The 24,631-nt window shown below is 50.5% G+C and overlaps 1 protein-coding gene across 1 annotated transcript in view; it reads left to right on the top strand.

Moving 5' to 3' along the window:
- Positions 1–24,631, top strand: part of col9a3 (collagen, type IX, alpha 3) — a 186,695-nt gene that overhangs the window by 103,135 nt on the left and 58,929 nt on the right. The window contains exons 14-22 of the mRNA XM_072515326.1: positions 152–205; positions 1,156–1,209; positions 4,465–4,518; positions 6,770–6,823; positions 9,167–9,220; positions 9,375–9,428; positions 16,080–16,124; positions 21,005–21,058; positions 23,780–23,833. Coding sequence (XP_072371427.1) covers positions 152–205; positions 1,156–1,209; positions 4,465–4,518; positions 6,770–6,823; positions 9,167–9,220; positions 9,375–9,428; positions 16,080–16,124; positions 21,005–21,058; positions 23,780–23,833 — 477 coding nt within the window. The remainder of the gene's footprint in view (positions 1–151; positions 206–1,155; positions 1,210–4,464; positions 4,519–6,769; positions 6,824–9,166; positions 9,221–9,374; positions 9,429–16,079; positions 16,125–21,004; positions 21,059–23,779; positions 23,834–24,631) is intronic.

Here is a 24,631-nt window from a genome sequence, read left to right as displayed (position 1 = left end):
AGAAAGAAATGACATAATCCTGAGAACTGTTCACGTTGTTAAGGAGGATCAGTGTGAGGCACAGAATTCTGATGATGTGACAATGCTTGAATCTATCTGGTTGGATTTTGTGGAGTGGGTTTTATATCCGACTATTCCATTCACTCTGCAGGGTCCGCGAGGTTTGAGGGGTCTGCCTGGTAAACCTGGTCTCTCCGGGAACAGAGTAAGTGAACGACGGGATTTAACATTTTTGTTCTACATTGAAGCCTCACCTTGGGAAAGTTGTTAACTTCATCAGCATTGCACCAGTCATTGAGCAACTTGCATTTACATGGAGGCGATATTTTAGTCTTCTAATATCCCAACACGCTTCAAAAGAGCGTCAATCAGACTAAGCCTTGACACTGAGCTAAAGGAGGGGATATTCATACAGGTGAGCAAACACTTGGTGAAAGAGGTCGGTTTTAAGGAATGTGTTAAAGGAAGAGAGAGAGACGAGGAGGGTTGTGGGGTGGGGAGTGCAAAGAACAAAGAACAAAGAAATGCACTGCACAAGAACAGGCCCTTCGGCCCTCCAAGCCCGTGCCGACCATGCTGCCCGACTAAACCTCAATCTTCTACACTTCCTGGGTCCGTAACCCTCTATTCCCATCCTATTCATGTATTTGTCAAGATGCCCCTTAAATGTCACTATCGTCCCTGCTTCCACCACCTCCTCCGGTAGCGAGTTCCAGGCACCCACTACCCTCTGTGTAAAAAACTTGCCTCGTACATCTACTCTAAACCTTGCCCCTCTCACCTTAAACCTATGCCCCCTAGTAATTGACCCCTCTACCCTGGGGAAAAGCCTCTGACTATCCACTCTGTCTATGCCCCTCATAATTTTGTAGACCTCTATCAGGTCGCAGTTCAAGAGTTTGTAACCAAGGCAGCTGAGAGCACTCTTGGAGCAGCAACATGAGGCTGTTTTGGTAGCTCTGATTGTAAACGTGTCATGGTAGACAAGGAACTCTGAGGTCACTCAGCGTTTCCTGATCTGGAGGTCATAGATGGTGAGCAAATATCAAAAACCAGTGCCATTATTGTCGTTTCCCATGACTGTTCTAATCTACACCATTTTGTTAAAGGTTGGCCGTAACCTTTATTTCAGTTAATTGTCCTGTTCTTCTGCAGGGTTCCACGGGATTCCATGGACCAGTTGGTCCTCCCGGACGCCCAGGCAAAGTTGTAAGTATTAAATCACTGCTGGATATCGGAACTGAATTTTCTAGCTTCCCTTTAGTTGAAGAACTATTGAATCAATTTTGAGAGATTGGACTGTAGCACAGTGGAGCTTCTCATTATGTTGTTTTAGAGTTCCTGAATTCATAGAGTGCATATGGGCTAATTACTTAGAACAATTTGTTATGGGACTAATCAGGTTGCAGGCTATGCTAGACATGGTAACAGGTAAAGAGACAAGTTCTTTAATGACTTCTTCATAAAGGATCTTCTAGGATCCCTACAGTGTAGAAAGAGGCCATTCAGCCCATCAGGTCTGCACTGACCCCCCCCAAAAGAGCACCCTAAATAGGCCCACTGCCCAGCCCTATCCCCGTAACCTGCACATCTTTGGACTGTGTGAGGAAACCGGAGGAAACCCAAACAGACACGGGGAGAATGCGCAAACTCCGCACAGTCACCCAAGGCCGGAATCAAACTCTGGTCCCTGGCGCTGTGGGGCACCATTGTGCCACCATGCCGTCCCATCGAGCATAACGTGGCAGAGTTCCTCATTCAGTTTGATTGTGAGAAATGTGGGCCTAAAACTAGTGTTTTAAACTTAAATAAAGACAATTAGAGTATGAAGGCAGAGTTAGCTACCGGGAAGATAGATGAAATGGTGCAACTGTAGAGAAGCAATGGCAGATATTTAAGGAGACAATTCATAAGACTCAACAAAGATATATTCCACTGGGAAAGAATGGCTCAACCCACAGGATGCAAGATTTGTGAGTAACTCAGAAAGTTAAGGGTGGTATCAAATTGAAAGAAAAGGCTTACAATCCTGCAAGTTGAGTGTATGCCAGAAGATTGGATATTTTTTAGAAACCAGCAAGGAATGAATAAAAAAGGGGGACAAATTAGAGTATGAGGGGGAAAAACTAGCAAGAAAGCTAAAAACAGACAGTAAAAGCCTCTTCAAGTATATAAAAATGAAAAGAGTAGCTAACGCATTGAGGATGAGACTGGGGAATTAATAATGGGATACAAGGAAAAGGCAGAAACTTTGGGCAAGTATTTTGTATCTGTTTTCACAGTGGAAGACACAAAAATGATCCCAAGAATAATGGAAAATCAAGAGCAAAATTGAGGGTGGAGCTTAGAATAATTACCATCATTAGAGGAAAAAGGCAGACAAGGCCCTGGACCTGATGGCCTGAATCTCAGGGTCTTAAAAGAAGTGACTACAGAGTTAGTGGATCTATTGGTGGCTATATTCCAAAATTTCCTAGATGCTGGAAGATCCCAGTGGATTAGAAAACTGCAAATTCAAGAAAGGGAGAAAGAAGGCCAGTTCACCTAACATCTGTCATTGGGAACATGCATTTGGAAAATGGGCAACATGGTGGCACAGTGGTTAGCACTGTTGTCTCAGCACCAGGGACCCAGGTTCCTTTCCGGCCTCGGGTCACTGTCTGTGTCGAGTTTGCACTTTCTCCCCGTATCTGCGTGGGTTTCCTCCGGGTGCTCCGGTTTCCTCCCACAGTCCAAAGACGAGCAGGTTCGGTGGATTGGCCGTGATAAAATTGCCCTTAGTGTCCAGGGATGTGCAGGTTTGGTGGGGTTAAGGGGATAGTGTGGGGAGTGGGATTAGGTGAGGTGTTCTTTCAGAGGGTCAGTGCAGACTCAATGGGCCGAACAGACTCCTTCGGCACTGTACAGATTCTGTGGTTCTATAATAAAATCAGGCAGAGTCAACTTGGTTTTGTGAAAGAGAAATAACATTTGACAAATTTATCAGAGTTCTTTGAGTTGTTAACAAGTAGGGTGGATAAACATGAACCAGTCGATGGAATGTATTTGGATTTCCAAAAGACATTTGATAAGGTGCCACATGAAAGGCTACTGCACAAAATAAATGTTTGTAGTATTGGGGGTGATATATTAGTACGGATAGAAGATTGACTAACTAACAGGGAATGGAGTGCTGGGATAAATAGATCATTTTCAGGATGGTAAACTGTAACAAGTGGAGTGCCACAGTGATCATTGTTGGCACCTCAACTATTTAAAATCTATATTAATGACTTGAATGAAGGAACCAGCTATATTGTAGCCAAATTTGCTGACAGTACGAAAGTATCTAGGAAAGCAAGTCACGAGGAAAATCCTGGTCATGCGGGCTGCAAAGAGGTACAGATATAGCTTAAGCGAAGTGGGCCAAAATTTGGCAAATGCAGTATAATTTGAAAAAATGTGAGTCTGTCAACTTTGACAGGAAGAATAGAAAAGCAGAATGTTCTTTAAGTGAGGAGCAACTGCAGAGTTGTGCAGTGCAGAGGGATCTGGGTGTCCTTGCATAAAAGGTAGCATGCAGGTACAGCAAGTAATCAGGACGACAAATAGAATGTTGCCCTTTATTACTAAAGTAGCGGTAAATGCCACCACTGCCCACCTGTTAGACTAGTTTCTGTATGCAGTGAACAATTCACAAAGAGGATCAATACCCACCTGATACTTCATTGGCCTGGACTATTGCTAGACAAGGCCTGTGGAACTCAACCTTGTCCAACATTTAGTGCAAATGACATTCTTACGCTGAATGTTAAATGGGTTGGTGACTGCACCTCAATAGCAGTTTGAGCCCTCTAACTCCTGGAGATATGAATTGCAGCCAATATCCCCCAAAAATCCATGAATTCAACCTCTGGTAATAGAGTTATCCCTTCATTCTGTCCATTCAATCTGTTCCTTTTTTATTTGCACCTTTTTATTTCCGATTCTTACTGAGATGCGTGTTGGTTTGCAGTTCTGATGGGAGCTTTATTCTCAATATTAACTTGTCCTCTCTCCTTCAACACCACAATCACCACATTTCCAGTTTTATTTTAGATTCAGAGCTATTTTATTCATTAATCTCTTTGTAAACGGAACATTGCTGTCCAAATAAATCACTATTCAACTCCACTGTATACTTATAAATACCTTCAATTACCTTCGACTTTAACCCCAAAATGGGTGAGTTGGGGTTTGTGATGGGTGAAGGTTTTAAAACCCCCAATTCTCGATTTCCCATCTGAAACTGTGCTGGGTAAAGCTGGCCAGGTCAGTATCGGAGACAGAATCACAGCCGTAAATATTCAAAGAGGAGACATTGGCATTTGAAGGAATTGTTGAGTGTGTCAAAGCAGAAAGCACAATGGAGTGTTTGCAGTGAGAGTGCTGGGATTGGTCGTTTTATTCTCAGATGTTTATTGAAATGTTTGGTATTGATTACAGGGAGATAAAGGTCCAAAAGGACATTTTGGATTCCAAGGAACAAAAGGAGACCCGGTAGGTGACGGTCAGATATTTTCAGATAATTTCTGTCATGATCCTTTTTTAGACGTTGTTTTGTAATTCTTTGAATTCCATACATATCCATTGTGTTTATTAGCAACGTACAAACAACGTACATACTTTCCGAGATCAGTGTCTTGCTTTTGGCCTCATAGCCTCAGAATATCAATCAACAACAAGTTATATTTGCATTGCATCTTTTAACATCAGGAAACACCCCAAAGTGCCTTAAAGAAACACTATAAAACAGATTATTACACAAGGGAGTGATCCACCAGCCACATTGCGCCCGAACAGAGGCGCAAGGCGGCTAGTAGATGCCGGGAGATATCTCTTCCGGGATCTATCCGATTCGCCACACCTCGCGAGATCTAACGGGATTTTGCGAGATGTCGCAATCTGAATGCCTCCCGTTGTGGGCTGGATCAGAAGTTTCCAAATCTGCTTATTAGAGTGAGACAGTTACTCTACCTTGGCCCTGGGATCCAACCCTTCGCCTCGGAGACCTTGGGGGCGATTCTCCGAGTCCCGCGCCGCGTTTGGCGCAGCGCCGGCCGCGGGCCGCTGACTTTCCGGCCCGGATGGGCCGAGCGGCCGCTCCGACATGACAGAGCCCCAACGGCGCCGTTCGCCCCTGCCCGCTGCCGGCGGGAACTGTGCGAAAACGCTCGGGGGGCGGCCTGTGGGGGGAGGGGGGGCTACCTCACCGGGGGTGGCCTCCAATGGTGTCTGGCCTGCGATCGGGGCCCACCGATCGGCGGGCCGGCCTCCCCGTCGGCGGGCCTCCTTTCCTCCGCCGGCAATGTTATATCCCTGCGCCAATTTTATGCGGGGCAGGCTGGCGGAGGACAGCCACTGCGCATATGCTAGTTGGCGCCTGCCTAACTGCGCATACGCGGGACCCAAGGCGCCGCGTCTTGTACGGAGGCCCCAGAATGGGGTCTGGGAACGGGCACCGACGCTGGAGTAAAACACTCCGGTTTTTACTCCGGCGTCAGCACTTAGACTCCCGTTGGGAGAATCCCGCCCCTTAGGTGAGCGTCATTCAATGCTGGTCCCCACAAACAGGGACTGGAGAGAATGAAACTCGGGGGGGATCTCCCAGGGGATTGGAGGCCCCCAGGTGGTTGCCCTATGGGCAGGGTGGCACCCTGGCATGGCTGGTGCCACCTGGGTACCTTGGCACTGCCAGTCTGGCACCCTGGCACTGCCAGCCTTCCACCATTTCCAAGTGGTTGTGTTTCCATATAACTTCTACCCGCCCCTTCTAGATGGCAGTGGCCGTGGGTTTGGAAGGTGTTGTCTAAGGAACCTTGGTGAGTTACTGCAGTGCATCTTGTAGATGGTGCACACGGCTGCTACTGTGTGTCAGTGGTGGAGGAATTGAATGTTTGTGGAAGGGGGAGCAATCAAGCGGACTGCTTTGCCCTGGATTGTGTCGAGCTTCTTGAGCGTTATTGGAGCTGCACTCATCCAGGCAAGTGGAGAGTATTCCATCACACTCCTGACTTGTGCCTTGTAGATGGCGGACAGGCTTTGGGGGGTCAGGAGATGAGTTACTCTCCGCAGGATTCCGAACCTTTGACCTGCTCCTGCAGTCACAGTATTTTTATGCCTAGTCCAGTTCAGTTTCTGGCCAATGATAACCTCCAAGATGTTGATAGTGGGGGATTCTGTGATGTGAATGCCATTGAATGTCAAGGGGCGGTGGTTAAATCCTCTCTTGTTGGAGATGGTCATTGCCTGGAACTTGTGTGGAGCGAATGTAACTTGCCGCTTGTCAGCTACTTGCTTTGCCCATGGATTGCCAATTATGGAGTAATTCTGATTGGGGATGCACAAGAGGCCAGAATTAGAGGAACACCGATATATCGGAGACCTGTCGGGCTGGAGGAGATTACAAAGATAGGGAGGGTCGAGGTTATGGTGGGATTTGGAAGCAAGGCAACATGAGATTCCTGAGAAAGGCAGCTCCATGTAAAGGTTCTTCGCAAAAGAGACTTGCTAGATATTTATTTTAGTTGGAGCCGCAAGGGTACTCGCTGGTTAGTCAGTGAACCCTGTTTTGAAGGTACTGGAATATCCTCAGAATTCCACAATGATTCACTGCGTTCAGGTGAGTTTTCCGAGGGGCTGTGACTCTCCACCTTCCCACTTTGTCTTATTAATTACTTCTAACTGTAATCCTGACCCTCACCCGGACCCTGTGCCAGGGTTTGATATCAACACTCTGCTCTTGTTATAGGGGAAGATAGGCCCCAGAGGCCTGCCTGGTGTTTCGGGACACAAGGGCGAGTTGGTAAGTCTCTCACTGCGGTACATTTGCTGAGCGCTGCCACTGATTGAGTTTCTTTTTCTGACACAGTCACCGGAGGTTACGGACAGGTTATTGATCGATTGATTGATTGTCACATGTCCCGAAGTACAGTGAAAAGTATTTTTCTGCAGCAAAGGGAACGTACACAGTACGTACACTGCAGAGAAAAAAAATAATCGACAGAGTTCCACATTTAAACGCCAACTGATTTTCTGCTCTGAACTTGGAGGGGTAGGTGGCATTGAGTAAGGACTGGTGGGGGGCCGTTCAGGTGGAGGTTTGGAGCCAGAGTTGGGGGGAGCTAAGGTTGGGAGGAAGGAAGGAAGGAAGCCTGCGATTGAGCCGGAGGCTGGATACCATCTGACTCTCATTAAGCTTTTAAAAAAATAAATTTAGAGTGCCCAATTATTTTTTTTCCAATTAAGCGGCAATTTAGCGTGGCCAATCCACCTAGCCTGCACATCTTTGGGTTGTGGGGGGCGACACCCACGCCGACACGGGGAGAATGTGCAAACTCCACACGGACAGTGACCCAGGGCCGGGATTCGAACCCGAGTCCTCAGCGCCGTAGGCAGCACGGCTAACCACTGTGCCATGTGCCGTCCAGACTCCCGTTAACCTTTATTGGAAGCCTGCCTCTTTTTGAAGGAAAAGCTGGATTAAAATCCTCTCCTCGGACACCATTATTTTCCCTTTGCTCAATAAAGAAATATATTTTTAGTAAATGAATATATTTTGTTTATCTGTACCAGCAGAAAAAGTACAAAACACCCACCCAGAGAAAAGACCTCGAGTAAATATTCCTCAAAAGTTGTAAACTTAATAGGTGAGGGAAGGCTTGTTTGGACAATGGGGTGAGAGAGTAACAGACTGGGCCTGGGAGTCAGTGTAAGTCAATGGAAATAACAGGAGAATGGGATAGAATACAGAGATGACAAAGTAATTCACGGCATTAGAGAAATTGGCCCAAAGGTGTATCACTTCCACCCAAGCCTCCTCCCACCCCGACCTCACCTCACCTCTATTCCTCAATCAAGTGTTTGTTTTTCTCTTTAAACTTCAATATATAATAATAATATTCCCCCCAGCCACAAGCTGTGTGAGTGAGCTCCACATTCTGACCACTCTCTGGGTGAAGAAGTTTCTCCTGAATTTCCTGATGGGGTTATTAGTAACTATGGCCCCCTCCTTCTTCTTCCAGTCTCTCACAAGTGGGAAAATGAAGATTGGAATGAACTGATCCCGGGATTTAAACAGTGACCCTGTATTCGGTGCGGTATGGCATTGAGGGAGAATGGCACTGGTGGTTTTAGTGATTTAAAATGTTATCATACATGGAAAGAACAAGAATTTGTTCAGCACAAGCCCCAAGCTTCCCATTGCTACCGAATCTCATTCCGCTTTTTGCTGTAATAAATTAAAAGAAACATTTAAATATAGTCACTGCTAACTATTTTGTTTTGCTTCCTATTGCAACCTGGTCCCCCTTCTTAAGTGACTGGGCAGTGTCATGTGAGAGTACCTTAAGAAATGGGTGTTTATAAATGGGTGTGTATATAAATATCTGTAGTGAGAGTACCTTTAAGAAATGGGCGTTTATTACTGCAGTGATGTCAGAGAGTGGGTGGAACTGGGCTGTCTGTCAGCTTTTTAGGCTGTTTGCTGCAGGGTGTGTTTTAATTTTGTTTTCAGGGTTGGAGCTGAAGCCAGACAGAGCAGGTGTACTGTTGATCTCTCTGCCATGAAAAGACTATCTCTTGGTCATTTAGTGAATTCAGAATTATAAATGTTTTGGGCACAACATCGAGGGCCGAAGGGCCTGTACTGCACTGTAATGTTCTATGTTCTATGTTCAGTAGTGAATGTAAACCTAATGTGCTTCTGTTAAAAGGTGTTTCTTTTGTCTTCTGGATGTTGTTTGGGAAGTTATTAAGGATTACTTAGTGTTGTATTCTAAACATTGTTTTGCTTTTAAAAAACACTTTTCCATTTCTGATGTACCACACCTGTAGAGTGGGCCGTGTGCTCCCCATACCACAATCTAGTAAAGTTGTGGGTCAGGTGAACTCCATGATACACTTGGAGGTTCTCTAAACCCTGGCCCATAACAGCAGTCTGGTGGTAATGTTAGATCAGCCATCTAGTGCCTTTACAATATCATAACAAAAGGGCGCACGGTGACATATATAACATTAACCCCCTGGATATTCAGGTACTAAAGCCATCTATACGTTCATCGACCTTGGAGTCATCAAGGGCTCACTGATTGCAAATCTTGAATTGAGATGGTTCTGGATTTTTAAAACATTTGCTGACATATTTCAGGGAATTCCAGGCCGGGATGGACGAGACGGAAATCCAGGAATCAACGGGGGAAAGGTGAGTGGACAGATTTCAGGTTCAAAAATCAGCATTCTCATCGTTAAATGTCACTTAGACACAACGCAGAAATTTAAAATACGACAAGAATCAACAAAGTTAGTTCGCTGAGTTATGTTTCTTCCCCTTGGTGATGGTGTTTGTTGTGTTTCAGGGTGAGCCCGGGCGACATGGAGCCCCTGGAGAGAAGGGTCCAGTCGGGCAGCCTGTAAGTATTCTCCTCCTCCAAACAAAAACCGCAATCAATGGTGGAGTGCACACGTTTTGTTTTTTTATTCATGGGATGTGGGGAAGGTCGGGAGGCACAGGGGTCGTGCCCACACTGCCGGATCCAAAGCTGCGGGTTCAGATCCAACATCGCGACTTGTTGGCCATGGAGAGAGTGTTTGTGACACGGTTCAATGGGCTGATAGTCAGCTCGGAAATCCTACCGCCGCTCCCCCCACTATTCCCCAAAGGGTAAAAAAGTATGGGTGTGAAGATATGCTTCAACAAAAATGGGTGGTCACAGCCTTTTCCGAGACAATGTCCAAGGTTGTGGGGGTGAGGGTGGAGCTGTGCCGGAGAGTGGCAATCTTCGGGGTATCGGAACAGCCAGAACTACACGTGGGGAAGAGGGCCGACGCCCTTTCTTTCGCTTCCCGATTCGCAAGCCGGTGAATCCTGCTCGGATGGCGATCAGCAGCACCACCCCCAGCTGCAGACTGGCTGGCAGACGTATCAGAATTTCTCCTCCTGGAGAAGATCAAATACACCATCCGAGGGTCGGCAGACGGCTTCCTTGAAGCGCGGGGGCAGTTCCCCGGCCTGTTCCAAGATCTGTTCGAAGTCAACAGCGATTAGGAAAAGACGGGAGAAAACAGACAGGGACGCACAACTCTAAGGGGAAGTGGGGTAGAAGCAAGGAAGAACCTCCGGGGAACTACAGGGAGATGCATAGCGGGGGAGGGGGCAAGAAGGCCACCCCACCCCCCCCCCCTCCCTTTCCGAACCCACAAGGCCGGCAACAGAAAACACAAGGGGAGGGGGGAGAATAGGAGCGAGGGGACAGAACACCCAGAACGAAAGTGGGGGGGGGGGCAAGGAGGGGTCAGGGAGGGGAGAAGGGGGGGGGGGAATATCGAGAACGATTGTATATACATAAGAACTGCACAAACTGTAAATATTGGATGCAAAGTTTTACTTTGTATAATTGAAAAATATTCCTCCCAAAAATGGGATGCGGACTTCGCTGGCTAAGCTAGCATTTACAGCTCACCCCCAGCTAGCCTTCAGGAGGTGCTGCTGAACCATCGTTTTGAGCCACTGAGTCGATGTGGGGTAGGTACATCCATAGTGCTGTTAGGGAGGGAGTTCCAGGATTTTACTCCAGTGGCAATGAAGGAACGATGATAGTGTTCCAAATCAGAACGGTGTGTGGCTTGGGGGGAATTTGCAGGTCGTGGCATTTCTATGCTTTTGTTGCCCTTGTCCTTCTAAGTGGTAGAGTTTGCGGGTTTGGAAGGTGCTGTCTAAGGAGCCTTGGTGAGTTCCTTAAGATCAACTTGTAGATGGCACACACTGCAGAAAGACAAGTTGAAAGAGCAACTGGAGCACAAGGTTAACCACGGAAAGGATGTAAATACAGCTAGAGCATGTGTTTAACAGAGGTTTAAGACTAGGCCCCTCAACGCATCATCATCCCCCCCCGCCATGCCCAACCTGGAACACACCATTGACTTGTGGTGACTGATTACTCAAGGTGAACGCAGAGCCTTGTATTAAATGGAGCAGACCCGCTCATTAATTAGCTGGATGCCAGAGAGGTGTATATTGTTGTGGAAGGTTTGATATGTGACTGGAAAGTTAATCATTTGAATTTGTTCAAACTGAGTAAATTTAACATTTCTTTGGTGTGAGGTCCTTATAGGGAGATGATCTTTATGATCTCCAGAGTCTCTTGGTGTGCAGTTAATTGAAGGGAGAGAGAGAGAAATAGTCTCCTCCACAATCCAATCTAATATTGGGCAGTGCCAATTCATCCCCGCAGGAGATGGTGGAATTCCGCTCCCTTTCCCGCACCTCCACCCACCCGCCCACCCACCCCCCCACCTCTCCTGCCCAAGCCCCCCCACCTCCCCCCCGACCTCTCCCCCCCAGCCCCCCAGCCCCCCCACCTCCCCCCCAGCCCCCCCACCTCTCCCCCCCCTCTCGCCCCCCATCTCTCCCCCCCATCTCTCCCCCCCATCTCGCCCCCCCAGCCCCCCCACCTCTCCCCCCCAGCCCCCCCACCTCTCTCCCCCCCCAGCCCCCCACCTCTCTCCCCCCCCAGCCCCCCCCACCTCTCTCCCCCCCCAGCCTCCCCACCTCTCTCCCCCCCCCCAGCCTCCCCCCCACCTCTCCCCCCCCAGCCTCCCCCCCCACCTCTCCCCCCCCCAGCCTCCCCCGCACCTCTCTCCCCCCAGCCCCCCCACCTCTCCCCCCCCCCAGCCCCCCCCACCTCTCCCCCCCCAGCCCCCCCCACCTCTCCCCCCCCAGCCCCCCCCACCTCTCCCCCCCCAGCCCCCCCCACCTCTCCCCCCCCACCTCTCCCCCCCCAGCCCCCCCTCACCTCTCCCCCCCCAGCCCCCCCCACCTCTCCCCCCCCAGCCCCCCCCCACCTCTCCCCCCCCAGCCCCCCCCCACCTCTCCCCCCCCCAGCCCCCCCCACCTCTCCCCCCCCAGCCCCCCCACCTCTCCCCCCCCAGCCCCCCCACCTCTCCCCCCCCCAGCCCCCCCACCTCTCCCCCCCCAGCCCCCCCACCTCTCCCCCCCCAGCCCCCCCACCTCTCCCCCCCCAGCCCCCCCCACCTCTCCCCCCCAGCCCCCCCACCTCTCCCCCCCCCAGCCCCCCCAGCCCCCCCACCTCTCCCCCCCCAGCCCCCCCACCTCTCCCCCCCCAGCCCCCCACCTCTTCCCCCCCCAGCCCCCCCACCTCTCCCCCCCCAGCCCCCCCACCTCTCCCCCCCACCCCCCCCCACCTCTCCCACCTCTCCCCCCCAGCCCCCCACCTCTCCCCCCCCAGCCCCCCCACCTCTCCCCCCCCAGGCCCCCCACCTCTCCCCCCCCAGCCCCCCCAGCCCCCCCACCTCCCCCCCCAGCCCCCCCACCTCCCCCCCCCAGCCCCCCCACCTCCCCCCCCCCAGCCCCCCCACCTCTCCCCCCCAGCCCCCCCCAGCCCCCCCACCTCTCCCCCCCAGCCCCCCCACCTCTCCCCCCCAGCCCCCCCACCTCTCCCCCCCCCAGCCCCCCCCCCCACCTCTCCCCCCAGGCCCCCCCCCACCTCTCCCCCCCCAGGCCCCCCCCCACCTCTCCCCCCCCAGGCCCCCCCCACCTCTCCCCCCCAGCCCCCCCCACCTCTCCCCCCCCAGCCCCCCCCACCTCTCCCCCCCCAGCCCCCCCCCCACCTCTCCCCCCCCAGCCCCCCCCCCACCTCTCCCCCCCCAGCCCCCCCCCACCTCTCCCCCCCCAGCCCCCCCACCTCTCCCCCCCAGCCCCTCCACCTCTCCCCCCCAGCCCCCTCCAGCCCCCCCTCCTCCCCCCAGTCCCCCCCCCCCAGTCCCCCCTCCACTCCCCCCTCCACTCCCCCCAGTCCCCCCTCCACTCCCCCCCAGTCCCCCCACCTCCCCCCCAGCCCCCTCCACCTCCCCACCAGCCCCCCCACCCCTCCACCTCCCCCTCCCCCCCCACCCCCCCCCCCACCAGCCCCCCACCCCTCCCCCTCCCCCTCCCCCACCACCCCCCCCCACCAGCCCCCCCCACCTCCCCCCCCCACCTCCCCCCCACACCTCCCCCCCACCTCCCCCCCCACCACCTCCTCCCCCCCCACCACCTCCTCCCCCCCCACCACCTCCTCCCCCCCCACCACCTCCTCCCCCCCCCCACCACCTCCTCCCCCCCCCCACCACCTCCTCCCCCCCCACCACCTCCTCCCCCCCCACCACCTCCTCCCCCCCCACCACCTCCTCCTCCCCCCCCACCACCTCCTCCCCCCCCCCACCACCTCCACCCCCCCCCCACCTCCCCCCCCCCACCCCCCCCCCCCCACCTCCCCCCCCACCCCACCCCCCCCCCACCCCACCCCCCCCCACCACCCCACCCCACCCCCTCACCTCCCCCCCCACCGCTCCCCCCCCCACCTCCCCCCACCTCCCCCCACACCTCTCCCTCCCCCCCACACACCCCCTCCCCCCCCACACCTCCCCCCCCTCCCCCCCACACCTCCCCCCCTCCCCCCCACACCCCCCCCCCCACACCTCCCCCCACACCTCCCCCCCCCCACACCTCCCCCCCCCCCACACCTCCCCCCCCCACACCTCCCCCCCCACACCTCCCCCCACCTCCCCCCCCCCACACCTCCCCCCCACACCTCCCCCCCACACCTCCCCCCCCCACACCTCCCCCCCCACACCTCCCCCCCCCACACCTCCCCCCCCACACCTCCCCCCCCCACACCTCCCCCCCCCCCCACACCTCCCCCCCCCCCACACCTCCCCCCCACACCTCCTCCCCCACACCTCCCCCCCACACCTCCCCCCCCCACACCTCCCCCCCCACACCTCCCCCCCCACACCTCCCCCCCCCACACCTCCCCCCCCCACACCTCCCCCCCACACCTCCTCCTCCCCCCACACCTCCCCCCCCACACCTCCTCCTCCCCCCACACCTCCTCCTCCCCCCACACCTCCTCCTCCCCCCACACTCCCCCCCACCTCCCCACCTCCCCCCACCTCCCCCCCACCTCCCCCCCCACCTCCCCCCCCCACCCTCCCCCCCCACACCTCCCCCCCCACACCTCCCCCCACCTCCCCCCCACACCTCCCCCCCCCACCTCCCCCCCACCTCCCCCCCCACACCTCCCCCCCCACCTCCCCACCTCCCCCCCACCTCCCCCCCACCCTCCCCACCTCCCCCCCACCTCCCCCCCACCTCCCCCCCCACCTCCCCCCCACCTCCCCCCCCACCTCCCCCACACCTCCCCCCACACCTCCCCCCCACACCTCCCCCCCACACCTCCCCCTCTCTCCCTCCCCCACCAGCCCCCCACCAGCCCCCCACCTGCCCCCCACCTGCCCCCCACCTGCCCCCCACCAGCCCCCCACCAGCCCCCCACCTGCCCCCCACCAGCCCCCATCCCAGATCTCAGTCAAATATCATGTGGTCAGCACACTGCTGATGCAGCAGAGTTCCTTTCTATTTAATATTGCCTCAGCAAAAAATATGACAAAGTATATCCAGGACAGAAATAGGCCGAGGTTGGTGTTTCCTCTCCAAATGAGTCTCCTCCGCACTTGACCTCAGACCCGTTCAACATCTCACGCCACAAATGAATCATTTATATCTATCACCAAACAAGTATTACCAACAAGTTTTAGATCAATAGCTGATCATCAACACTCTGGGACAATTAGGAATTGATCTATTAGTGAGATTGAGGAATTGATTAGGTTGTGAATTGGACAAGGATCAATGCTTCAGGAAAGGAGTGTCCGTTATGTGTCCCTGATGAGAAGGTGATTGGTGATGATTGTAAAGGCCAGGGGTTAAAGTACCTAGTATGTGGCAGTTTCAAGGGATTGTGTTGTCCAATGGGTAACTGTAGTTCCTAACCAACTCTCAGTAAAATTATACAGGGAGAGGCAGACTGTTGGCGAGCTGTCCCACAGTTACTGAAACAGACTCCTTAATGACACCATAACTTAAACTAGTCAAACCAACTGAGCTTTTAATGTTGGGCATTACAGATGTGAAGGTGAACAAGTACAGAACTAGAAATTGTAACTATTCCTTCATCATCTTCTGAACAAAGATATGGCTTCACCTCCCGTCAAATTCCCTGCGGGAGACACCAACCACACGGGAACCAGCAAGACAAACTCAGCGACCTGTGAACTCAGCCCCATAAACGTAATTGAAGGGTAAAAGGAATTTGTGAAACTTCTTCAAGATTTTTTGGTGCCTATTGGAAGCTCTAGTTTGATCGCATGTTCCTGGGTCCTAGTGTAGCGTGCGTTAGGTGAGCGCAGGTCTGCCTTTGCAGTGATCTCAACCACGATGAAATGGCCTCACCTGGAAATGTATCGGCCGTTCCTTCACTGTCGTGTCAAATCCTAGAACTTCCTCCCTAACAGCACTGTGGGTGTACCTACACCACATGGACTGCAGCGGCTCAAGAAGGCGGCTCACCCCCACCTTCTCAAGGGCAATTAGGGATGGGCAATAAATGCTGAGCCTAGCCATAGATGATCAAATTGGGCAGCAGGGTGGCGCAGTGGGTTAGCACTGCTGCCTCACGGCGCCGAGGTCCCAGGTTCGATCCCGGCTCTGGGTCACTGTCCGTGTGGAGTTTGCACATTCTCCCCGTGTCTGCGTGGGTCTCGCCCCCACAACCCAAAGATGTGCAGGCTAGGTGGATTGGCCACGCCAAATTGCCCCTTAATTGGAAAAAATGAATTGGGTACTCTAAATTTTTTTTTTAAATAGATGATCAAATTGCAGATTTTCAAAAGTGGAGCTGTCTCATCTCAAATGTATTTCTTTAAAAGTGGGACTGTTGTGTTAGGCGAGTCACTGTGCTGCACACCCCAAGGAAAATGCATCAATATCTTGGACTAAAATGTGTAACTAGAAAACCGGCAGGTGAGGAATTTTTCAAAATGCAATCAAGCAAAACAAATCAGGTTGTTCAACTTCGAGGTGAAGTATCCAAAGGCATTGAACACAAAGTCAGGACTGTTTCACCCAGACAGTCTCTGCATTCTGTATTCATTGAATTTATTAGTAGGCTGCCTGGGAATATGTTCAATTTAATGAACTGCTTTCCTCCCGTGTTTGATTTTAGGGATTGTCTGGAAAGCCAGGACCAGGAGGAGTCAATGGTGCACAGGTAAACAATCTCTGGGAGCACAGTCACTGGTCTGATACAGCACAGCTACCCATCCCCGTGTAGTGTTGTCATCAGACCACACGCACAATGTGGAGGTAACCAAGCAATATGCAGAGTACTAAATGCCTGGGTTAACGCTCAACTTGAGGGAGTGAACTGAGACTTTGGATTTTCCAAATGTACTCTAGTCATCTAGATATAAAGGCCACCATTCAGGCCATCAGAGGCTGGTTTAGCACAGCAGCTGGCTTGCAATGTAGAACAATGCCAGCAGCGCGGGTTCAAATCCCGTACCGGCCTCCCCGAACAGGCGCCGGAATGTGGCAACTAGGGGCTTTTCACAGTAACTTCATTGAAGCCTACTCGTGACCCCCCCAACCCTCAAATTTCTTTGGATTTCTCCTTTTTTTAGCTTTTCAACATTCGGTGGAGGAAGGTGGTGGCATGGCGATAATGTCGCCGAATTAGGAATCCAAAGGCCAAGGCTCTGGTGACATGGGTTCAAATCCTAGCATGGCCGCTGGCGAAATCTAAGTTCAATTAATCTGGAATTTCAAGCAAGTCTCAGTGATGATGACCATGAAACCATTGTCGATTGTTGTAAAAGCCCATCTGGTTCACTAATGTCCTTTAGGACAGGAAATCTGCCGTCCTTACCCGGTCTGGCCTACATGTGACTTCAGACCCACAGCAATGTGGTTGACCTTTAACTGACCTCTGAAATGGCCGAGAGCGCCAATCAGTTCAAAGCAATTAAGGATGGGAAACACATGTAGGCGTTGCCAGTAATTCCCAGATCCCATGAAAGGATCAATTTTTTAAAAATGTCCAAAGAGGATGACTTCATATTTTCCTACATTGAAATCCATTTGTCACAGTTTTGCCCGTTCACTTTATCTATCAATGCTCCTGTAATTTGATGGTGCCATCTTCGCCGCGTATAATGCTGCCTTTCCTTGTGTAGGCGGCAAATTTGAATTAGTGGCTTTCCATCCCATCATCTGGGCGGCATGGTGGCACTATGGTTAGCACTATTGCTCCACGGCTCCAGGGTCCCGGGTTCAAGTCCCGGCTTGGGTCACTGTCTGTGCGGAGTCTGCACGTTCTCCCTGTGTCTGCGTGGGTTTCCTCCGGGTGCTCCAGTTTCCTCCCACAAGTCCCGAAAGACGTGCTGTTAAGTAATTTGGACATTCTGAATTCCCCCTCTGTGTACCCGAACAGGCGCCGGAATGTGGCGACTAGGGGCTTTTCACAGTAACTTCATTGCAGTGTTAATGTTAGCCTACTTGTGACAATAAAGATTATTGTTATAAGTTGTTAATAAATCGGTGAATATTTGAGGCCCCAATTCGGATCGTTGCAAGACACAAAATACACATCCCATCATTATCCCTATTCCGGCTGAGCAACAATAGACAATTTCCTCACCATGTCAATAATTTGCCTTAAATTCTTTGGGCTTTAGATCGGAGTCTCTGCAGAAGGACTTTACCAAATGTCTTCTGCGCAAATAAATAATCTCCACAGAAATTCCCCTGCCTTCTACTTGTCAAACATTTATGAACTCAGCAACCTCGTGCTGAGATAATTGTAGCTTTTGAAACTCTGCCAAACATTCATAATGACAACATACTAACCCGAGTGTTGCTGAAAAAAGGGACTCTTTTTTTCCAAAGGTTTTTACCTTGCACTCATCAGCATATTTCACAAGAATGCACATGCAAAGGAGACAACAAATTTATACCTTATGAGAAGCGAGTGCTGATTGGTTAGCCAGTGAACTCTGATTGATAGAGACGTTGCCATGGAGATTGCACTAGTTGACGATGACTGACAGTTAACTGCCAAGCAATGTTTGAAATTTAAACCAGGCAGCTTGACTCTGATTAATCAAGATGTTGTCCTGGGGAATGAACCAGCAAATGGCTGTCACTTAGTTTGTTTAGCTAAAATAAAAATGTACACACATTGTGCCTGCTACAGCTAAACAAAATAAGCAACAGTCATTTGCTGGTTCATTCCTCAGGGCAATGCCTTGACCAGTCAGAATCAAGCCAAAAAAATCTATGTTTTCAGCAACTTAATAGCCCTTGAGAAATGTCAACAAAGAACTCTATTGAAACTACATGACCAGGTGCTACTCTTTTTTCCCTAACCTGCAGCAGATGGCCTGTCAATCAAAACAATCCAGCAGGGGTTTTTCACTCTCAGTGACAGAGCGGGATTTCTGCATTCTTCCCTCGTGTACCTCCTTTAGAATTACATCCTGTATTTTATACTGTCTCTCCTTGCTCTTCCTACCAGAATGTATTCATGCTTCTTTGCATTGAAATTAATCTGCCGTGTGGCCACCCATTCCACCAGCCAGGCTATGTCCTCTTGACGTTTATCACTATTCTCCTCACAGTTCACAATACTTCCAAATTTCAGATCATTTGTGCCCTGCATACCTGAGTCAACATCAATATAGATCAAGAAAAGCAATAGTCCTAATACCAACCAAAGGGAACCCAAACTTACATAATGCCTTAATGTGGTGAAGTATCCCAAGGCACTTCTGAAAATCAACCATTCATCGCTACTCTCTGCTTCCTGTCACTCAACCAATGAAGCATCTGTGCTGGTACTGCCATGGGCGTCAACCTTGCTGACAAGCCTATTGTGTGGCATTTTGTCAAATGCCTTTTAGAAATCCATTGTCTACCGCATTTCCCTCATCAATCCTCACTGGTACCTCAAAAAAGTCAGGCAAGTTTTTTAAACATAATTTACCCTCAACAACTCCATTCCAGCTTCCCTAAGTTACTCTAAGTTTGTCCTAGTCGCTGTTAATTTTGTCCTGAATTATCGTTTCTAAGCATTATCCCACCACCCAGGTTAAAGTGACTGGCCTGTAGTTGCTGGCCTGATCCTTCCAACCTATTTTGAACAAGAGTATAACATTCCCAATTCTCAGTCCTCCGTCATCAACCCTGTATCTAAGGAGGATTGGGAGACTGTAGCCAGGGCCTCCACAATTTCCACCCTTGCTTCCCTCAGGATACTCACATCCATCTGATCTTTGAGTCACACCTGAAGTACCTAGTAACTGTTCCTTGGGCATTCCTGGGGCTCGTTCACTGATGGTTGGTATTCCAATTCTGTTTTCCGCTGTAACAGTCAGACATGCCGAGGGTGTTCCCGTCCTCACTCTGCCTGTCGTTAGTCCTCCTGTTGCATGGATGCCTGTGTCCAGTATCCAGATTATTTTGAAATCTGGCAATCATTGAGTTCTTCATTCTTTGAGTCTCACTTGCTCGATAAAGAATGATCATTTCCCCAAGAATTGTCCTGACGGATAAGGCATCCAATCTAACAGCGTCTCCCTCTCAAAGTGCTGGGAAGGTGGCATTGAAAGGACGGCATGGTGGCACGATGGTTAGCACGATGGTTAGCACCACGGATCTGGGTTAGATACCAACCTCGGGTGATTGTGTGGGGTTTACACATTCTCCCCACGTCCGCCTGGGTTTCCTCCAGGTGTCCAAAGATGTGCAGGTGAGATGGATTGGCCAGGCTAAATTGCCACTTATGGTGGGGTTACAGGACTCGGGCTGCGGATTGGGCCTAGGTAGGGTGCTCTTTCGAAGGGTCAGTGCACGCCCGATGGGCCGAATTGCCTCTTTCTGCACTTATTATTCTGTAAAGCCGCCCGCCTCAACTGCAACTTTCTCCCCTGTATTGCTTAATGCATAAACTTTGAAGGGGTGGGTCCCACGTCATCATGCTGGCAGAGTGGAGGAACCCGCCCAGCTGGCAGCTTCATTTCCCATAAAGATCAGGGCACCATTTTTAAAGGCCACTCTGATGCACAAAAGATAAAGTGGAATCCAACTCCCTCCTCCCACATCCCTAACACAGCTTCAGACTCTTCCTGGTGATGGGGGCATGTTAATGCCCACCGACTGCATATAATTAATACAATTAACATTGTGTACTCTCCAAATGGAACCTCTTGCCTACTCTTCTCAATGTTGTTCGTTCCAACATGAACCACAACGAGTGTATCCTGCCCTTCCCTCTCCAATATCTTTTCACACCAGCTTGTGATGTTCCTCACCTTGGTACCAGGCAGGTAACATAACATGTGGGACTCTCAATCCTGCTCACTAGTCTGTAAGCCTAATTGTTCAATCTTCTATAGCTGCCTACATACCATTCCCTCTCCTCTTCTTCCTCCCTCTTTGAACAACCTCCTTCACCTTGGTTCCATGGTCCACACTCTGGCTGTATTTATCTTTATCCCCACAAATAGCAAGTACACTGTCGCTGTGAATAGCAGTTTCTACAGGTCCTCACTCTCTGAGATTCCCCTTATACCGCTGACGATTGATCACCTCGGCCGCCTTCTGAGCCTAACCTCTCTACGAGGTGCGGCCGCATTTCGTAGCAAAACTGTTCAGATACTACGCCCGCTCGCTGGTCTGCAGGAGTCTCTCCAACGTGCAATCCAGGTCAATGAGACGGAGAGATTTGAGATGGAGATATCTCCGGACAGTCTCGTACTCCCACACCCTGCAGTTCAGATCCAAACTGTTCTGCCTTGTCTCAATCACTTTGATCAGGTTGTTTCAGTCATTCCCCACATTAACTTGCACTAAGCACTAAAACATGGGAAATAATTTGAAATACTTTACATGAACCACAACAAATGGAGGCAAATATAAGCACCTCCTTTTCCCTCTGTACAGAATTCGCACTCTTGCCAAGATCCCAACTTTTGCGCTCTGTTAACAATGCGGTACATCACCCACTGTCTGAAGGAGAAATCCGGCTGCATGTTTTGGGTGGAATCCTTTGAGCCTTGCATTGTATGCTCATGCTATTTACTTGCCTTGCAGGGAGGTCAAGGACCAATGGGAGGTGCAGGACCCCGAGGACCACCTGGGAGTGCGGTAAGACTCGCCAAACTCACCAATCCCTTGCTAAGGATTGGCCCCCTCACTCAGAAATCAGACAATGCAATTTTGCTCATGATCTCTCGCAAAACACAGGGCTGGCAAACAACATCCCAATATTCTTTAACGGACTTGGATATTCTGGGTGCACCTACACTGAGTCACTACCTGGTTTACCTGTACTGATTCACAGTTGGGCTTACCTGTACTGATTCACAGCTGGGTTTACCTGTACAGATCCACAGCTGGGTTTACCTGTACTGAATCACAGCTGGGTTTACTTGTACTGATTCACAGCTGGGTTTACCTGTACAGATCCACAGCTGGGTTTACCTGTACTGAATCACAGCTGGGTTTACCTGTACAGATCCACAGCTGGATTTACTTGTACTGATTCACAGCTGGGTTTACTTGTACTGATTCACAGCTGGGTTTACCTGTACAGATCCACAGCTGGGCTTACCTGTACTGATTCACAGCTGGGTTTACAAGTACAGATTCACAGCTGGGTTTACCTGTACTGATTCACAGCTGGGTTTACCTGTACTAATTCACAGCTGTTTTTACCTGTATTGGTTCACAGCTGTTTTTACCTGTATTGATTGACTGCTGGTTTACGTGTACAGGTCCACAGCTGTTTTTACCTATACAGTTTCACAGCTGTTTTACCTGTAATGATTCACTGCCGGTTTACCTGTACTGATTCACAACTGGGTTTACCTGTAGAGATTCACCTGTATTGATTCACTGCTGGTTTACCTGTATTGACTCACTGCTGGTTTACCTGTATTGATTCACAGTTGGGTTTACCTGTACAGATTCACAGCTGGGTTTACCTGTACTGATTCACTGCTTGTTTACCTGTACAGATTCACAGCTGGGTTTACCTGTACTGATTCACTGCTGGTTTACCAGTACAGATTCACAGCTGGGTTTACCTGTATTGATTCACTGCTGGCTTACCTGTGCAGATTCACAGCTGGTTTACCTGTACTGATTCACTGCTGGTTTACTTGTGCAGATTCACAGCTGGGTTTACTTGTACAGATTCACTGCTGGTTTACCTGTGCAGATTCACAGCTGGGTTTACCTGTAGAGATCCACAGCTGGGTTTACCTGTACAGATTCACTAATGGGTTTACCTGTATTGATTCACTGCTGGTTTACCTGTATTGATTTACCGCTGGTTTACCTGTATTGATTCACTAATGGGTTTGCCTGTGCTGATTCACAGCTGGGTTTACCTGTATTGATTCACTAATGGGTCTACCTGTACAGATTCACAGCTGGGTTTACCTGTATTGATTCACTAATGGATTTACCTGTGCTGATTCACAGCTGGTTTACCTGTATTGATTCACTGCTGGTTTACCTGTGCTGATTCACAGCATTTTTACCTGTGCTGATTCACAGTTGGTGTACCTGTACTGATTCACAGCTGGGTTTACCTGACTGATTCACAGTTGGGTTTACCTGTACAGATTCACTAATGGGTCTACCTGTACAGATTCACAGCTGGGTTTACCTGTATTGATTCACTAATGGGTTTACCTCTACTGATTCACAGCTGGGTTTACCTGTATTGATTCACTAATGGGTTTACCTCTACTGATTCACAGCTGGGTTTACCTGTAGAGATTTACAGCTGGTTTACCTTTATTGATTTACCGCTGGTTTATCTGTACTATTCCACAGCTGGGTTTACCTGTATTGATTTACCGCTGGTTTACCTGTACAGATTCACTAATGGGTTTACCTGTACAGATCCACAGCTGGGTTTACCTGTACAGATCCACAGCTGGGTTTACCTGTACAGATCCACAGCTGGGTTTACCTGTACTGAATCACAGCTGGGTTTACCTGTACAGATCCACAGCTGGGTTTACCTGTCCAGATCCACAGCTGGGTTTACCTGTACTGATTCACTAATGGGTTTACCTGTACTGATTCACAGCTGGGTTTACATGTACTGATTCACAGCTGGGTTTACCTGTATTGATTCACTAATGGGTTTTCCTGTACTGATTCACAGCTGGGTTTACCTGTATTGATTCACTAATGGGTTTACCTGTACTGATTCACAGTTGGGTTTACCTGTACAGATTCACTAATGGGTTTACCTGTACAGATTCACAGCTGGGTTTACCTGTACAGATCCACAGCTGGGTTTACCTGTACAGATCCACAGCTGGGTTTACCTGTATAGATCCACAGCTGGGTTTACCTGTGCTGATTCACAGCTGGGTTTACCTGTACAGATCCACAGCTGGGTTTACCTGTACAGATCCACAGCTGGGTTTACCTGTACTGAATCACAGCTGGATTTACCTGTACAGGTCCACAGCTGGGTTTACCTGTACAGATCCACAGCTGGGTTTACCTGTACAGATCCACAGCTGGGTTTACCTGTCCAGATCCACAGCTGGGTTTACCTGTACAGATCCACAGCTGGGTTTACCTGTCCAGATCCACAGCTGGGTTTACCTGTCCAGATCCACAGCTGGGTTTACCTGTCCAGATCCACGGCTGGGTTTACCTGTACTAATTCACAGCTGGGTTTACCTGTCCAGATCCACGGCTGGGTTTACCTGTACTAATTCACAGCTGGGTTTACCTGTACTGATTCACTAATGGGTTTATCTGTTTTGATTCCCATCCTGTTTTCCCTGTATTGTTTCTTTGTCTGTATGGTCTAATTGTCTGATATTCATTTCACAGGGACCTATGGGAGACTCTGGAGTGATGGGAGAACGTGGACCTAGAGGAGTTGATGTAAGTGAATGTAAAATACGTTCTCTCAGTGCTGAAACAGCCCCTATCCATCTTACTGTCGATGGGGCTAGAATACAAGAACAGGGATGTACTTTGAGGTTGTACAAGGCTCTGGTCAGACCCCATTTGGAGTATTGTGAGCAGATTTGGGTCCTGTATCTAAGGAAGGATGTGCTGGCCTTGGAAAGGGTCCAGAGGAGGTTCGCAAGAATGATCCCTGGACTGAAGAGCTTGAAATATAAGGAGCGGTTGAGGACTTTGGGTTTGTACTCGATGAAGTTTGGAAGGATGAGGGGGGATCCTTATTGAAAATTACAGAATACTGAGAGGCCAAGATTGAGAAGTTGTTTCCACTAGTAGGAGAAATTAGAACCCGAGGGCACAGCCTCAGACTGAAGGGACGATCCTTTAAAACTGAGTTGAGTAGAAATTTCTTCAACCAAAGGGTGGTGAATCTGTGGAACTCTTTCCTGCATAAGGCTGTGGCGGACAAGTCGTTAAGATAGAGGTAGATAGATTCTTGATTAATAAGGGGATATGGGGAGAAGGCAAGAGAAACACGGAAAGGAACGGGTCCTGACCGGGTCCCTGGCCGTGCACTCAGAGCCTGCTCAGACCAACTGGCGGGTGTGTTCGCGGACACCTTCAACCTGTCCCTACTCTGTTCCGAGGTTCCCACCTGCTTCAAGAAGACCACCATTATACCGGTGCCAAAGAAGAACCAGGCAACGCGCCTCAATGACCACCGTCCGGTGGCCTTGACATCGATCATTATGAAGTACTTCGAGAAGTTGGCCA

This window comes from Scyliorhinus torazame, chromosome 8, assembly GCF_047496885.1.
Source record: "Scyliorhinus torazame isolate Kashiwa2021f chromosome 8, sScyTor2.1, whole genome shotgun sequence".
NCBI lineage: Eukaryota > Metazoa > Chordata > Chondrichthyes > Carcharhiniformes > Scyliorhinidae > Scyliorhinus > Scyliorhinus torazame.
This window is presented reverse-complemented; position numbering and strand designations above follow the sequence as displayed.